Here is a 16,793-nt window from a genome sequence, read left to right as displayed (position 1 = left end):
GTGAGTGCGGGTTTTTTGTTATTAGAATTGTAGGGGATAATCACAAATCCCACGTTGCACTGTTTAAGCATTTTGGAAATGGCACACTGGAAAATGTAGTCCCGCATCCATACAATCCCGGACTTAAGTTTTTTTTGAGTTTTGACTATTGCCACCTAGTCAAAAACGCACGGAATTTGTTTTTAGATCATGACATGGCTTCGTCTGATGGACAAATTTCGGCAAATTATTTAAGAGAACTCTCAGATATTCAAGAAGGTCTAATAACAAAGCCTGTCAGATATTTAACCAAAAAACATCTCTATCCATCCAATTTTGAAAAGATGAAAGTATATTTAGCAGTGCAAATATTTTCACCACGGGTTAGTGCATCATTAGTATACCTTGCTGACCATGGTGGCGAAGAGTTGGCTCATTTTAAGGATTGCACTGCAACTGTGAAATATATGGAAACTATCTATAAATTTTTCCAGCTGCACGACGTTAGCAATAAAACCCAACATATCCATCAGAGAGATACTAATACTGCTCGCTATAACAACATTAACGATGCTCGACTATCATGGTTAAATGGAGAATTTATCCAATATATTAATGATATACAGTCCAGTTCAGAAAATCTCGGCATTAAAGGATTAAGCAAAGAAACAGCTGAAGCATTAATTTTTACTGCAAGAAGCACAAGTTTATGTATTAAATATTTAATTGGCGATCTTGATTTTTTCTACGTTTTGACAAGAAGTTTTAGTTCGGATCCGGTGGAATCATTATTTGCAAACGTCAGACTTCGTGGTGGTTGTAATGATTTAACAGATTGCAGAACAGCTGAATATGCTCTCAGACAAATTTTAAGAAGTGGTCTGATAAAAACTATAAATAATAGTAACGCAATGAATGGAGTTGAATACACCAGCAATGTAAAGCTTGACGTTAATTCTGACTATAATGATAGTCATGAAATTGCCATAATTCTAAATGACGAAATAGTAGAAGATTTAGAAAATTTAACTACATTTAGATGTGATGTCAGTTCACGTGATATAGAATCAGCAGCTACAGCATTTCTATGTGGATATCTAATTATGAAAGTTCAAGAATCTGTGAATTGTGATTTATGTTTATCCCTCTTACGAAGCTCCTCTCTTGAAAAAACAAATGCCTTGTTGGAACTTATTTACAATCAAGATCGTGGAAGACTAAATTACCCCAATGAAAAATTTGTAGCTTTAATAATATATGCCATTCAAATTATGGTAAAAATTCTGCCTAATCTTCCAACCAACAAGGTCGACTTCATTTTAAAGAATGTATTTGTATCCTACCTTTGTAATAACCCAATTTTTCAATGCGAGTGTCATTTTAAGTTGGTATGTAACATTATAGTAGCCAAATTAGTGCCTGCAGTATTAAAAAATTATTGTAATTTAGAATCACAAAAAATTAAGAAAATCAATATTAATACTAAAAAAAGAAAATTATTAAAATTAAAATAATCATCCTATTAATTAGGTTTTTTTTTACAATACATTGTTTCAATATGCAAAAACGGCGTTTTTTATTTGGTTTCACATTGCACTGTAACTGACTGTAACATAATTGATTATTGTTAAATTGAATAGTAGGCAACCAAATATGCAATGTATTGTGTCGCCCTCACAAAAACAGAAATAAGGCCTCGTACTAAAAACTCACGCGGCCGTTAAGAGACAAAAGTCTCTTATTAATCTAGGAGGCCGTGGTGCATATGAACGAGCCTTAGGGACCAAGGAGGACGAATCTTCTGATCAGAAAGCTCTGGTTGTGAACTCGTCGAAGCAGGCATCGCAGCAAGCGAATGTAGTCGATTCCAAGAAGAAAAAGAAGCTGATTTGTCATTATTGTAAGAAGCCAAATCACACCGTGAAAGTGTGTAGAAAGTGGATAGCTGATGGCAGGCCACCGAAATCGAGCAATCCGGAACCAGGTACGAACATGACACTCGTTTCTATTACATCAACTGTGATGAATTCTGAAAGCAGTAATAAAGACTGGTATGTAGATAATGGCGCGACAAGTCATATCACAAATGACAAAAATTCGTTCAGAACACTTGAACCATTTTCAACAACACATTCAGTAACCACAGCGAATGGTGAGAAAATTGAAGCCATTGGAAAAGGTACAGTGGAGATTGAAGCAGCAGTTGGAGGAAGATGGAACAAAATCACTCTGACAGATGTTTGGTGCGTTCCAAGTATTCAGAAGAATTTGTTCTCCGTTCTTGCAGCACAAGATAAACGTCAAAATAGCGAGTTCATCTCAACCACAGAAACTTGCAATTTCAAAGTCGACGGATTAGTCCAGCTGATAGGAGTTCGTGATCGATTTGGAGGACTTTATAAGTTGTCCGTGAGAAGTACGAAAACCAGCTCACTCGATGAAGTCAATGTCACAGGTACAAATGATCTCTTGCAGCTATATCATGAGAGATTCGGACATCAGAATAAGCGCCATGTGAAGTCGCTACTGAGCAAGGAGCTGAACATCAAAGTGGAAATGGACAGTGAACTGTGTGAAGGCTGTATGTACGGAAAAGCTCATCGCCTACCATTTGGCACTAGAACGAAGACAACAAAAGCAGGAGAGCGAGTTCACACAGATGTATGCGGACCATTTCAGGAATCGATGTCAGGATTTAAATATTTTGTGCTCTTCAAGGACGATTACACAAAATTCAGGACGATTTATTTCTTGAAAGAAAAATCAGAAGTTGCAGAGAAGCTGAGTCAGTTTTTAGCTGAAACAAAAACTGTTGGACATGTGATCAAAGAACTTCTGAGTGACAATGGTAAGGAGTTTGACAACAAGGACGTTAGAAGTATGCTTCAAAAGGAAGGTATTATTCAACGTCTAACGATGCCATACACCCCACAACAAAACGGCTGTAGCGAAAGAGAGAATCGCACAGTCGTCGAAACAGCAAGGGCAATTATGCATGCCCACGGAAACATTCCGCAGACACTCTGGGCTGAAATAGTTCGTTCAGCGAACTACATCTTGAATCGCACGGGACCTTCAAACGTGCCAGGAACATCTCCATATGAACTGTGGTACGGTAAGAAACCGGGACTGAAACACTTACGTGTAATAGGCTCCACTTGCTATGTTCATGTTCCGAAGCAAACCAGAAAAAAGATGGACCCAAAAGCCACTAAAGGTATTCTCATTGGCTACGATCATGATGACGGATACAGGATCTTCGACAAAGAGGAATGCAAACTCATTAGATCACGAGATGTCGTATTTGAAGAGAAAACGCTTGAGCACACGAAAAGTGTGATTATTCCAGAAGATGATTCAAGGTCTAAACAGGAAATTCAAGCTGATCGCGATGATGAACTCACCGATGACGATGAAGAGGAGCAGGAAACCGAAGATACGTCAATTTCTGGAACTTCCGAGTCAGATTGCGAGCACAACGCCGACAGGACCACACGATGTCTACGGAACAGATCGACTCTGAAAGCGCCAGAGAAACTGCAAGACTACGTGATGCATCTTGCAACGTCACTTGAGGAACCAGAAACTTACGGCGAGGCCATGAAGTCGGATCAAAAGGATTACTGGAAAGAAGCCATGGACCGTGAAATGAAGGCTCTTCAAGAAAACGAGACTTGGGAGCTAGTGGACTTACCTCAAGGAAAAAGGGCTATTTCAAACAAATGGGTCTACAAAGTGAAAACCAACGCCGATGGATCAATCGATAAGTTCAAGGCGAGACTGGTCATCAAGGGCTATTCACAGCAAAGAGGAATTGACTATGACGAAACTTTCAGTCCAGTAGCCAGGAAGTCTACTATTCGAACGTTACTCAGTGTTGCCGCAAATGAAGGTATGAAACTTGCACAGATTGACGTTTCAACGGCTTTTCTCTATGGTGACTTGAAGGAAACCATATACATGCAACAACCTGAAGGGCACGGTGATGGATCTGGGAGAGTATGTCGACTAAAGAAAAGCTTGTATGGGCTGAAACAAGCCCCTCGTTGCTGGAATGAGAAGTTTAGCAATTACATCATTAAATTGGGTTTTCGAAGGAGCGAAGCGGATCCTTGTCTTTTTGTTAGGCAAACAGGCTCCACAAAAATGTTCTTCGTCCTTTATGTTGATGATGGTTTAATTGCAGCCAATGACGAACAGGAACTTCAACAATTTATCGATGACTTAGGACGAAAGTTCAAAATAACTGCTAAACCTGCGTCGTTTTTCCTGGGACTGGAAATCAATCGAGAAGAAGACGGTTCGGTGAGGGTGAGTCAAACCCACTACACCGAAAAACTGTTAGAACGATTCAACATGAGTAACTGCAAGGCAGTGACTACTCCAATCGTCAAGGACAACGACACAGAAGAAAGCTCTCGAAACTCCGAGTTTCCATACAGACAAGCCGTGGGAGCATTGATGTTCCTCATGTGTGGGACACGTCCGGATATTGCGTACGCACTCAGCGTGGTATCCAGAAATCTTGAGAATCCAACAGATCGAGACGTAGTTAAGGTCAAGAGGATTTTGCGGTACCTGAGAGGTACAACGAACTGTGGGCTTCTTTACAAGAACAACCAAGCAAAGGGGGTTTTTGAATGCTACAGCGATGCAGATCATGGTGGTGACCTTAGCACGGGGCGCTCGACCTCTGGTGTACTGTGCCTCCACTCTGGGGCCCCTATTTCCTGGATGAGCCAAAGACAATCTTCCGTTGCCATATCCACAACTGAAGCTGAAGTTGTAGCTGCCAGCGAAGCTGCCAGGGAGATCATCTGGATCAAGAGGATTTTAACTGAACTGGACCAATTGAAAGCAACACCTACATTACAAATCGACAATGAAGCTGCTATTCGACTTGCCCAGAATCCCGAGTTCCATCGAAGAACGAAGCATATTCGTATCAGACATTTTTTTGTTCGCGAATTAGTAACTGCTGGAGAGATTATGGTTTCAAAAGTAGATTCTGAAAAACAGCTCGCGGACATATTAACAAAACCATTGTTTTCAACCCGATTTAGAGATTTGTGTAACGACATGGGAATCTGTAAGTTATTAAATAAGGGAGAGTGTTGATGTATTTCTCATTTTATAATTATTTAATAACAGTACTTTTATTTTGTTTAGGTCGGTACTAAAACCAACGAGTAGATGTAACTAAGGAAAAACCTGGTATACGCCATAGACACTAACTTGAAACTTGTAGATTGTAAAACAACACGTTCACGTTTGAATAAACAGTTTTAGCTTTTAAATCAAAACAGTCGGCCTTATTAGAAAATCCCAACACATATCTTCCTGAGTTATTAAGTTTTTTAAATGATTAATATACCAGTGAAAAACCCAATATTTATAGAAAAGATGAAGGCCTCTTGCTGTGCAGAGATAGTCCTAACTCAAAAGTTGTGCGTCATAACATGAAGACATGCAAAAATTCTGGTTTTGAAGATTACCTATCTCAATTATGAGTTTCCAGATATGGTTCAATCAATATGCCCTCCATTTTTATTAGCTATCATTTGTAATCGTCTTTGTCCGTCCCCAATTGCAGAAGCTACATATTTGTCTCTGAGGTAGCTGATTCCAGCATTCCGTTAATTGTTCAGGAGCCTTCAGCTCAAGGTATATGATTGTTTGTGCCACTCGGTGCGATGTTGATGTTGCTCCATCAATCACTAGTGAAGACGATTGCAAATGGTAGCTAATAAAAATGGGGAGCATATTGAACCAAATCTGTAAAACTTATAATTGAGAGAATTTTTGCATGTCTTGATGTTGTGACGCACAATTTTTGAGTTCTTGACAACAACAACCTTTTCTATAAATATTGAGCTTTTCACTGGAATATTACTCATCAAAAACAGATAATAACTCAGGAAAATATGAGCGTACAAAATTGGTACCGTTTTTATCGACCCACTATGTATATATGTATAACAGAAGAGTTGTGTGTTGTGTTGCCAAAATTTACGATCTAAGTGTATTTTTGAATAAAAGAAGTAAAAGAAATTAAAACAAAATTGTTGGATGCATCAATCAATTTGATCATTTATAAAAAAAAAACTGCAGGACGTAAGAAGAGCATTTAAAAAAAAATCGTCAAAGACATGTTACTTACGAAGAAAATGGGGATTTTCTGAATATTTAATTTTAGTTTTGCTTCTAGTTTTTAATTTAATTCATTTATTGTTAATTTTTCTTATAATTAATAAAACGTTGTGCATTTTAAAGACATTTTACATTTGAAATTAATATTAAATGAGGACAAAATTATTAATTTAAACAACTCCATCAAGCATGCTTTATAAAATTAGTTCGGCCAACTGCTCGCGCCGCGCTGGAATCGTGTTTCCAAAAATTGGGTAGCAATGCGACGTCTTACTATAGTTTAATTGTCTGTGGTACAATTCACAGACCATCAACAGAATTAAGACTTTCAAAACCCGTATAAAACATGGGAGACACTGACAACACTAGCGCTGCTCTAGCGTTAGGCCAAACTAAATTACCGAATTTACTCGTTAATCCGATCGGGAATTTCCGTTTAAAAAGAAGGTTGATTTGAATATTAATTAATAATGTCATCAGTAATTTTGAATTTTCTAATTTCTGTCAAGGTTTAGTCAATAAATTTTATAAATTGTTCTACAAAATAAATTACTCCAAACCAGTATCTTGAGATAATTTTTCGTTATCTCTTTATTTGGTAAGTTATCTTTTTCTTTTTGAAAAAGTACGAAATATGGTTTTTCAGATCGTAATTTTTATTTTATTTATTTGGATATGGGAAAAATTAAACATAAATGCTTTGTAAACAACAAGATCGGCGATAAAAAATAAACATTTTGTAACACCTCGCCAAGCACACCACCTTGGTCATCGCGCTTGAGGCCGAGACGAGGCAGTCGGCACGAAAACAGAGACGTGTAAAGTCACAGTCCGAGCACAGTATTCCGAATTATTAGTGTATTTTTCCACAATAAAGCCCATGTTAAATTTCGGTCAGTGTTTAAAGTGAATTTTCGCCGCTGATCCTCGGAACAAACCCCTCCCGACCTTAGGGGAAGAAAACATCCCCTCACAAATTGACGCCCAACGTTGTGCCCAGTTTCAAGTGAAAATTCCAAATTCACCATGCCGAACGGAGGACACGGATTGGATTCCGCAAGAGGTGCAGAAGAAACGGCCCCTGCAGTAAGCAACATTACCTTGACCAACGCCCAGTTCCGAGAATTACTCGAAGCAGTCACGACGTCAGCAACTGCAGCTGCGACTCGCCAGAATTCCGAGAACCACAACGAAACGTTCCAAGGTAGCTCTACACATCAGGTAGGCTCGTTCACAAATTGCAGCCATCGCTTTGACGGAAGCCCCTCCGCCGACGTAGAGGTAGAATTATTTCAGAAGAACATGTACGTCATCAAGAGGCGTGGCCTTTTCCTGCGCGTGAATCCATTGGCGTATCGTGTAGGATGGAAATAAGGGAATTTAATTGAAATAACAACTAATATTTGTATCTAATGATTTTATTGCAAGAACAGCTAGTTAAACATTAGTGAGTTATCGCACAGCATACCATATGTTTTCGGATAAGAAAACGATAAAAAGTTTGTATAGAAAACAAGGATTTATTCTTCGTCCAAAATAAATGTACAGGATGTAATTTTTTCAAGGAGATAAACCTAAAGAGCTATTCAAAGGCTCAAATTTGCGAACATGTTGACAAGATTGTTGCGGAATACTTGCAGAAAGAACATATGTATGATCAAGCATCGGACGAATTAATTTTCACCGTAAATACTGGTGACTCTGACGAATTCAGTGAAAGTGAACATGATAATACAGACAGTGAATACTGGATATCCCTTTTTATGATGATTAAACTCTTTTTACAATATTTTTTACTCTTATAATGGGCGGACTCTAATCATTTATGATACAACTTCTACTTCCCCAGACATCACTGTAATCATCGTCTGATTCACTACAAATAGATGATTCTTTATCTGAATCTCCTGTATTTACCATAAACTCCATTTCATCCTGAAGATGGTCCATAATATGTTCTTTTACCAAATACTCATCAACAAATGTTCACAAACTGACGACCACGTTTCACTAGTAACGGAATCAAATTTTTGTCGTGCCAAGTCCTCCACATCTGCAATTTTAAAAGTTGTGTTTCTTGCAGCAACCCAGTTCTTCACAATAGCTCATATTTTTTCAATCGGATTGAATTACGGATGGTAGGGTGGCAATCGCAATACGTTATGTCCGTGTTCATGCAGCAGTGTATCTAATTTGTACCTCGGACTTCTAGTTTTATGTTGTTTTATTATGCCGCATAATTCTGGTTTAGTGTGAGTTGTGTCATGGGTTAGATTTCGTTCCACCAGCCAATCAATCATCACCTGTTTTCTTGTATTAGAATGTAGAATTAGGATCTTTTTCAATTTTCACGTTGTGGTAGGAAGCAATTGGTGCGATTCTGTTTTAAAATTTATCATAATTAAACGTTTTCCTTTGGAAAGTGGCTTTTTCAATCCCAATACACTATCATCTGTCCAACGTTTTGATTGTGAATGGGAGCTATGGATGTAGGATTCATCAGTATAGACAATTGGTCTTTCCTCATGAACATAACGTTGCAACTGCTTTAAATATTGAATCCGTTTGGCACGTATGTCATAGGACTCTAGTAAAATTTTCCTTTTGTCTGCCATTGTTTTCCAACTGCAAATAAATATTTTTATTTGTTACTGCATACAAGCCAACATATCGAAAGATTACCGAAATCCCATCTTCTTAAGTACTCGTGAAAGTGTTGTTAGACTTCCACCAAATGACAACCCAGAGTCTTGGATCTTTTTGACAATCCCTACACAAAAAAACATAACTTTGTAGTGATCGTTTTTTAAAGTAGAACTACAAACCTTTCAACGTTGGCTGCTTTTTTTCACTTATATAAAAGTAATGTAGATATAATTGAACGAATAGTCTCCATTTCCCCATCACACAGTTTGCTTTTGGGACAGTCACGTTTTCTGTTTTTACCTGGTGTCGAAAAACAAGGAACTGCACCTGATGCAACGTCTGCGGCCTCCTTGGCGATCCGTCGATACCAACTTTAGGATATTTTCGTAGCTGCAATAAGCCTTGCTTTGAAATTTGCCAACGAAATTAAAGTTGTTCCATTCGCAGCTTCCTGCATAAAATTTAATGTTGGAAATTATTTCTCGCCCTTGACTGTGTATCACTTTGCCCTTGATACCAAGTTTTTTTGATGAAGATGTTGCCATTGTAAGCAGTCTGAGACATTTTTTAAGCTAACAACAAACGATATAAAAATTGACCATAACCTCACAAAACATAATATTTAACTCACAGTTTTTAGAAAAATTCACAAGAATGTGTCTTGAACAAGACAGTTTTACATTACACTATTGTCAGAAATCGATGAAATACTTGAAGGAAGACTAAACGCTGCGAAAATGTGGAGAAAAACATGCGAGACACTGTTTCTGACAACAAAATAAAATCGTACCAAAACACGTTCTTGGCGCAGACCACGTGATAGTGTCACGGGGTGTTCTTCTGAAATAATTCCACCTCTAGAAGCTTTTATCAACTGCATTCTAGTGTTTAAAGATTGCGCAAACGTTTCCGACGCGAACGCATTAAAAGGTTTCGCGATACTACTAACCGATTTGGCCGCCACGTGGTGGAACGGAATCAAACATAGTATAGAAACTTTCGCTGACGCCGTTAACCGTTTACGTAATGCTTTCGGAAGAAAGAAACCAGCACACCAGATTTTCCGTGAAATTTTCGCGACGGAACAGAATGCCAAGAAAACAGACATATTCATTTGCGAGACTCGGTCCCTTTTCGCACAACTGCCGTACGGAATTTCCGATGAAATGCAAATTGACATGATCTTTGGATTATTGTCGCTCAAAATTCGAAAACGACTCGCGCGCAACTCGATCCGCACATTCGATGAATTGCTCCAAAAAGCAAGAGAAGCCGAAGAAACCTTCGAAGAAGAAGAACGAGAAAGACTTGAAGTGAAGACAAGCCACACACCGCAAACGGATGATAAGCAAAAACGTCCCGAGAGACCACGATGCTTATATTGCAAGAAGTTTGGACATGAAAAGAAAGAATGCCGAAAATGGAAACGAGACTCTGACGTGCAAAATTCCCAGAAAGTCTCCGATGACCAGAAAGTGAAGGCCGAAGCGTCTGACGACAAGCCTACAATCTCATGTTACGGATGTGGTGCACCAGGTGTCATAAAAAGCAATTGTGCAAACTGCAGAGCGAAATCCCAGTCTTCAGCACAATCACTCGATATCTTTCCTGTTGAACCAGAGTTGAATATGCGTCCAGTGCGACCCAGAGAAAGACCATTGCTCTTAGTCAACATATGCAACTTTGACGGGTATGCCTACGTAGATACATGTGCGAAACAAAGTGTCGCAGGATACCGTCTGTACCAGAAAATGAAATCGATCAAACAAGAATTTTTGTCAACGACAATGAAGGTCACATTAGCTGATGGTGTTGCAAAGTCAAAAGAAGTACTCTACACCACGGTAACGGTCAAGGTCGAAAGTCGTCACATACCGATCACCTTCATCGTGTTTCCCGATGCCAAGGACAACGACACATTGTTAGGCGTCGACTTCGTCGAAGATGCAAAAATCATCATCGATGTACCGAACAAAAAATGGCAATTTTCCGACGATCTTGAAAAGGCTTACGATCTGAAATTCGAGAACTCGTTCAAGGAAAAGATAGAAAGAAATCTCAAAGTTTTCTCTGTCGAACCTCTCCGAAATAACGAAGGCACCACACTGAGTCAGGAAGAGAAGGGAACTCTCAACCGACTGTTAAGCGAATACGACGAAATTTTCGGACCAAGTCAAGTTCCAACGCCTTTCGCTGAACACAAAATTGATACTGGACGAAGTGCACCCATTGCCATGCCTGCATATCAAATGACAAAGCAAAGGAAAGAGATTCTGAAAAATGAAATAGAGAAAATGTTGAAAGATGACGTAATCGAACCGTGCGAATCACCATGGGCATCACCTGTAGTGTTAGTTTCCAAAAACGACAACAGCTGGAGAGTGTGAATCGATTACAGGAAACTAAACTCAGTGACCAAAGCTGACAAGTACCCACTACCGCGAATCGAAGAGTTACTGCATCTGGCCAAACAAACGCTGTACATGACCACGATCGACTTGAAGTCAGGTTATTGGCAGATTTCAGTGCGCGAATCCGATCGCGATAAAACGTGCTTCACCTCACCGTTTGGAACATTCCGATTCAAACGAATGCCATTTGGACTGAAGAACTCTGGTGCGACGTTCCAAAGACTCATCGATCGCTTCCGGAACGGACTGAATGACATTGCCATTTTGGCCTACTTAGATGATCTAATCATCGTGTCGCCATCTTTTCAGAAGCACATCAGTGATCTCAAACAAGTGTTCGAAAGGTTAAAACATTTCGGTTTACGCGCTAATCGAAGTAAATGTTGTTTTGCTCGCGAGAGTATAAACTATCTTGGCCACGTGATAACCAAAGACGGAATCCGAGTGAACCCGCTCAAAGTGGAGGCCATCGTGAAGATGATCCCTCCAAACAATGTCAAAAAACTGAAATCATTCATTCAGATGTGTTCTTGGTTTCGCAGGTTTGTACCAGATTTTTCTGACGTTGCTCGACCACTGACGGATCTCTTGAAGAAAAATGCCACATGGAATTGGTCGACCCGACAACAAGCCGCCTTTGACGATTTGAAGAAGTTCCTTACAACCGCCCCAGTTTTGCGACAAGCTGACGAAACGCTGCCCTTCAAGATTCGGACGGATGCTAGCAACTACGCGTTGGGAGCTGTTTTGCTCCAGGGGGAGGGCCCTGAGGAGAAACCAATTGAATATGCGAGCCGATTACTGACGCCTAGTGAGAGGAACTACGACACTACCCAACGAGAAGCACTTGCCGTAGTGTGGGCCTGCAAGAAGTTCCGTGGTTACATAGAAGGCAACGAAGTCATCGTCTCCTCCGATCATCAGCCTCTCAGGTGGTTGATGTCTCTCCAGTCACCAACGGGAAGATTGGCCCGGTGGGCTCTTTCGTTGCAGCCTTACGACATCAAAGTAAACTACATTCCTGGCAGATCAAACGTTCTAGCGGATATCCTTTCCCGTCCTACCATTCCCGATGAAACCGATCAATCCTGCGAGCTGTGTCCCGTCGAGATTGAGTATCCACGTCTTGCAGCCCGAGACATGAGGAAGATGCAGTATGATTATGCCGAGGTTAGGAAGATCATCGACAGCCTCGAAGGAAGAGATGAAGTGAATTGTTCAAATTGGATGGATCGTGGATTCATAATGAACAACGGAATCTTATACCGCTATGACCCTGACGACGACCAAACGAATGCCCAATTGGTCATTCCAGAGCGTGAAAGAATGACAATTTTCAAAGAAAACCATGACAGTCCCGATGCCGGTCACTACGGAGTAGAAAAGACGGTCCAGAAAATCGCCGCGAAGTATTATTGGCCTGGTATGAGGCATGACATATCCAAGTATGTCAAAGGTTGCCTGAAGTGTCAGCGTTACAAGAGCAGCAACCTAAAGCCCGAAGGTTTGTTGAGAACTCCGCCGCCCTATCAAAGATTCGAGACCCTTGCCGTTGATTTATTTGGTCCGTTACCTCAGTCACCTGAAGGGTATAGATGGATACTGATGGTAGAAGACGTAGCAAGCAAGTGGATTGAGCCATTTCCGCTGAAAGAAGCCACCTCTGTCGCATGCGCTCGAAAGTTGATTGACGAAGTGTTCCTGCGATATGGTTTCCCCCGCAAGATGATTTCCGACAACGGAACTCAATTCGTCAGTGGTGTAATGCAGTACGTCGCTGAGTGCTTCGGAGTCAGCCAAAGCGTCATTCCAGTCTACCATCCCGAAGCGAACCCAGTTGAACGCAAGAATAAAGATTTGAAGACTCAGTTAGCCATGTTGGTAGAGGATCACCATGATCTGTGGGTCGATAAACTTCCGTCGATTCGATTCGCAATGAACTCTGCAAGATCGATTTCTACCGGTTTCACCCCCGCTTATCTGACCTTTGCCCGAGAGTTGCGCGCTGAGGGAGAAGTTCGAAGAGATTTACGTGCCGTGGTCCAGAACGAAAATTTCGTCCCAGAAGTCACGCCGTATTTGTTAAAAGTCGCCCAGGTTTTGGAAGATGCTCGAGAGACCCTCCAGAATTCTCAAGACAGAACCAAAGAACAAGCCGACAGGAAAAGGAGACCTCATCATGAATACAAGGAAGGGGACATGGTCCTGGTTAAGACACATTTTCTGAGCAACGCTGCTGCCGGCAAGACGTCGAAGTTTTATCCCAAGAGAGACGGCCCCTACCTAGTAACGAAAAGAACCTCACCCGTTTCCTGCGAAATTGCTTCCCTCACCAATCCAGAGGTCCCACTCGGAAAATACCACGTTTCTGATCTTACTCTGTTTAGACCCGATCCAAGTGACGAAGTCCCGCAGCCCACACGACTCGTCCGACCCAGAGGACGACCCAAAAAGTTTCCTGGAGCCGCCTCAGTACAACCCGTCGACTCCAGAGGGGGAGTCTGTAACACCTCGCCAAGCACACCACCTTGGTCATCGCGCTTGAGGCCGAGACGAGGCAGTCGGCACGAAAACAGAGACGTGTAAAGTCACAGTCCGAGCACAGTATTCCGAATTATTAGTGTATTTTTCCACAATAAAGCCCATGTTAAATTTCGGTCAGTGTTTAAAGTGAATTTTCGCCGCTGATCCTCGGAACAAACCCCTCCCGACCTTAGGGGAAGAAAACATCCCCTCACAATTTTAAATTTCCAAAATTAGAAGAACAAAGGAAACGATGGATAGAAGCTTTAGGTAAATGTTGCACCACCCTTCAAAACAGATACTGCCTTTATTTGCGAGAAACATTTTAGCAACAATTTCTTTACTCAAAAAACAAAACTCCATAAATACGCCCTGCCGTCGATTTTTCTTCGTGAAGACAAACAAACTTCAATAAATAATGTTAGACCAGCTGAACAAATTGAAAATTCTAGGATTACTGAAAATCCCACTGTAGAGAATCTAATCCTTCCTGTTATGCCCAAGGCCCAAAATAGATACCCAACAAAATCTTCTAGTGTGCTGCAAGTACCTACTTGAATGCAAGAAAGTTAGTAGTCTTACTTCAAAAGCTAGAAACATTTATTAAGTACATGGACCGAAATCAGCGAAAAACAATTTCAAAATTAAAAAATCTTTTGCACGATTCTAAAATTATCTCCAGAAATTTTAGAAGTTAACGCAAGATCAAATTATTGAACTAGATCTACCCTTCAATTCAGTTTCACTCTCCTTAAACTAGCCCACTCATGCTCAAAAAATCCCAATTTACCTATACACAAACTCGTTTAATGAACTACTAATTTGTTGTATATGTTAGAATTTGTATTAAAATGTTTAATACTTATTTAGTCGTTTCTATTTTTTTTTAAATAAGTATCAATTTAAATCAAATTGAAAAAAAAAAATAGGCAACTAGGTATACAGAAAGTCAGATATGCAACTTGTTATACATTAGTTTGGCCTAACGCTCGGGCAGCGCCACTTGAGCGCGTCCCCGAAAATGTAATCCCACTTGACAGTCTTACTATAGTTTAATTGTCTGTGGTACAATTCACAGACAATTAAACATAGTAAGACTGTCTAGATCTATTCAAATTTCGGAGACGCGTGATACTAGCGACACGCTAACGTAGGGCCGAAATAGATGTATAATAAGCATGACCAACTTCATTCATATACGCTTCGCTTCTATATGGCCGTTTCAATTTTGAATTTTACATGCAATCAAATGTTCCCATTTGATGGACATCTACATAGAGAAAATAAAATACTATAGAATGAAAAGTCCCTAATACATTTTTGGAAAATCGTTTAGCGCACCCTCACCATACCGCAAGAGGGCGCAAATGTTTTAAAAAGTCAAAACTTTAAAATCAAAGTAATCTCAATAATCTAAAAATCAGTCAAAGCAGTGTCAATCTTTATGTCACTATCTTGTAATTCAAAATGAGGCTGTGTCACGTTCACAAATAATGTAGTACCGCTGCTAAGATTGCTAAATTAGTTGTTGAGAGAATCAAGCAAAATTTATATAGAAAACAGTCAACAAATTGAAAGAAAAATAATACTTCAAAAAAGTCAAAATGCGGAGGCGAGACGCCGGTAATTATGTTGATAAGCATTGCAGTATTACTTGATAGTATTATCCGTAATAGTGTATGTACTCCGGCAAAATTGCCGTGCCGCCGGGTGGAGGTGGGATAGTGTACTTCAATACCAAGAGATTACACCATTATTTGATACACCATATCTTATTAAAGGAATTAGAAATTATAGGATAACAAAAGATTTGGTTTGGGAAGTAAACGAAGAAATTTTAAGTGCGAAATTGGACCATATAGTGAAGGTTTATCTTTATGATTCAGCGTGGGGCGAATAAGATAAGATAAGATCCAAAAGATGTGCTATGCAACTCAAGTTTTGAGTCGTCATAATCATGATTAATTCAACTATCACGCTATTAGTTAACTGTGGTAATTTCTAATAACATTGTTGTTAATAATCTAATATATATTTTAACTAACAGGTAGAACAAACCTAAATGATGAAGACTTGGGAACTGCAAAAACAATAACTTTTTTGACAAACTCTTTGATAATAATCTGGAGGGAGGGACATTTCGCCCACGTTGCGAGAAACCTCTTGCTTGTGGAGTTTACAAAAATCCGGGGCACACAAAATTTTCGCAGGAAGCAGTCCTACATTTACGCAATATGTACCTACTTTGGAAAAATTTTTGGATTAAAAAAACAGCACTTCCTTCCATAAAAAAAAAATTTGAATAAAAACATTGGAAGGAGTTTTGGATGTATACTAAAATTTAGCAGAAAGTGGCAAGTGTGAGTTTTTTAGAGTTTGTAAAAAATGTTAATAAGATTCATAATATGTATTTTCGAAATTATATTGAGTAACATAATTTTGGCAGAATATAGCCTAAGCGAGTCCGTTTCGGTTCAGGGACGCGAGAATCGCGGGTTCGATTCCGACCCAGGGCGAAATTAAAAAAAAAAGGCTATATTCTGTCTCGTGATTCGGAAGTCACGTTAAGCCATTGGTCTATTGAGTTGGTCATCATGCCCCTCATAGATTTCTAAACCAGTCCTAGACTGGGTAACAAATTTTATAAAGCAAAATTTCAACGGTAATTTAAACATAAGTACCTAATGTTAATTTTTCGTTCACTTAAAAATAAAATTGAAGATGAAATTATTGGTAAAATAATTCATTTAACCACATTTACATTAAGGGGTAAATTTTAATTTTAAATGATAGGATACGAAAACGATAGCATTTAGGAATAATATTTATAAAAATAAAGTAGAACTGTATCAAAGACGGTTGAAAATAAAATATAGAAAGTACCTATTGTTGGCGTTTTAATTTGTTGTGAAAATTTGCAATGATAAAAAATCAAAGAAAAGGTAAACGCATCCAGTAGGCTGTGATTTTGCACCGTCACCAGGATAAGAGATGGCGGTAAACGCTTTGTGCCCAAAAAATGTATAGGGAGTTTGCGTTCTATATGTTCTTATTTTGTCTATGACTATCCATGACATACTTCAT

At 39.5% G+C, this 16,793-nt stretch overlaps 2 protein-coding genes across 4 annotated transcripts in view; one reads left to right on the top strand and one right to left on the bottom strand.

Annotated features, from left to right (window-relative positions):
* Positions 1 to 16,793, bottom strand: part of LOC138131346 (uncharacterized) — an 82,699-nt gene that overhangs the window by 35,719 nt on the left and 30,187 nt on the right. The window lies entirely within an intron of this gene.
* On the top strand, positions 7,156 to 11,835 carry LOC138130409 (uncharacterized). The gene is made up of 4 exons (XM_069046852.1): positions 7,156 to 7,333; positions 9,637 to 11,095; positions 11,174 to 11,728; positions 11,781 to 11,835. The coding sequence occupies exons 1-4, from the start codon at positions 7,156 to 7,158 to the stop codon at positions 11,833 to 11,835; spliced, it is 2,247 nt and encodes a 748-aa protein (XP_068902953.1).

The sequence above is a fragment of the Tenebrio molitor genome, chromosome 5 (assembly GCF_963966145.1).
Source record: "Tenebrio molitor chromosome 5, icTenMoli1.1, whole genome shotgun sequence".
NCBI classification, from domain to species: domain Eukaryota; kingdom Metazoa; phylum Arthropoda; class Insecta; order Coleoptera; family Tenebrionidae; genus Tenebrio; species Tenebrio molitor.
This window is presented reverse-complemented; position numbering and strand designations above follow the sequence as displayed.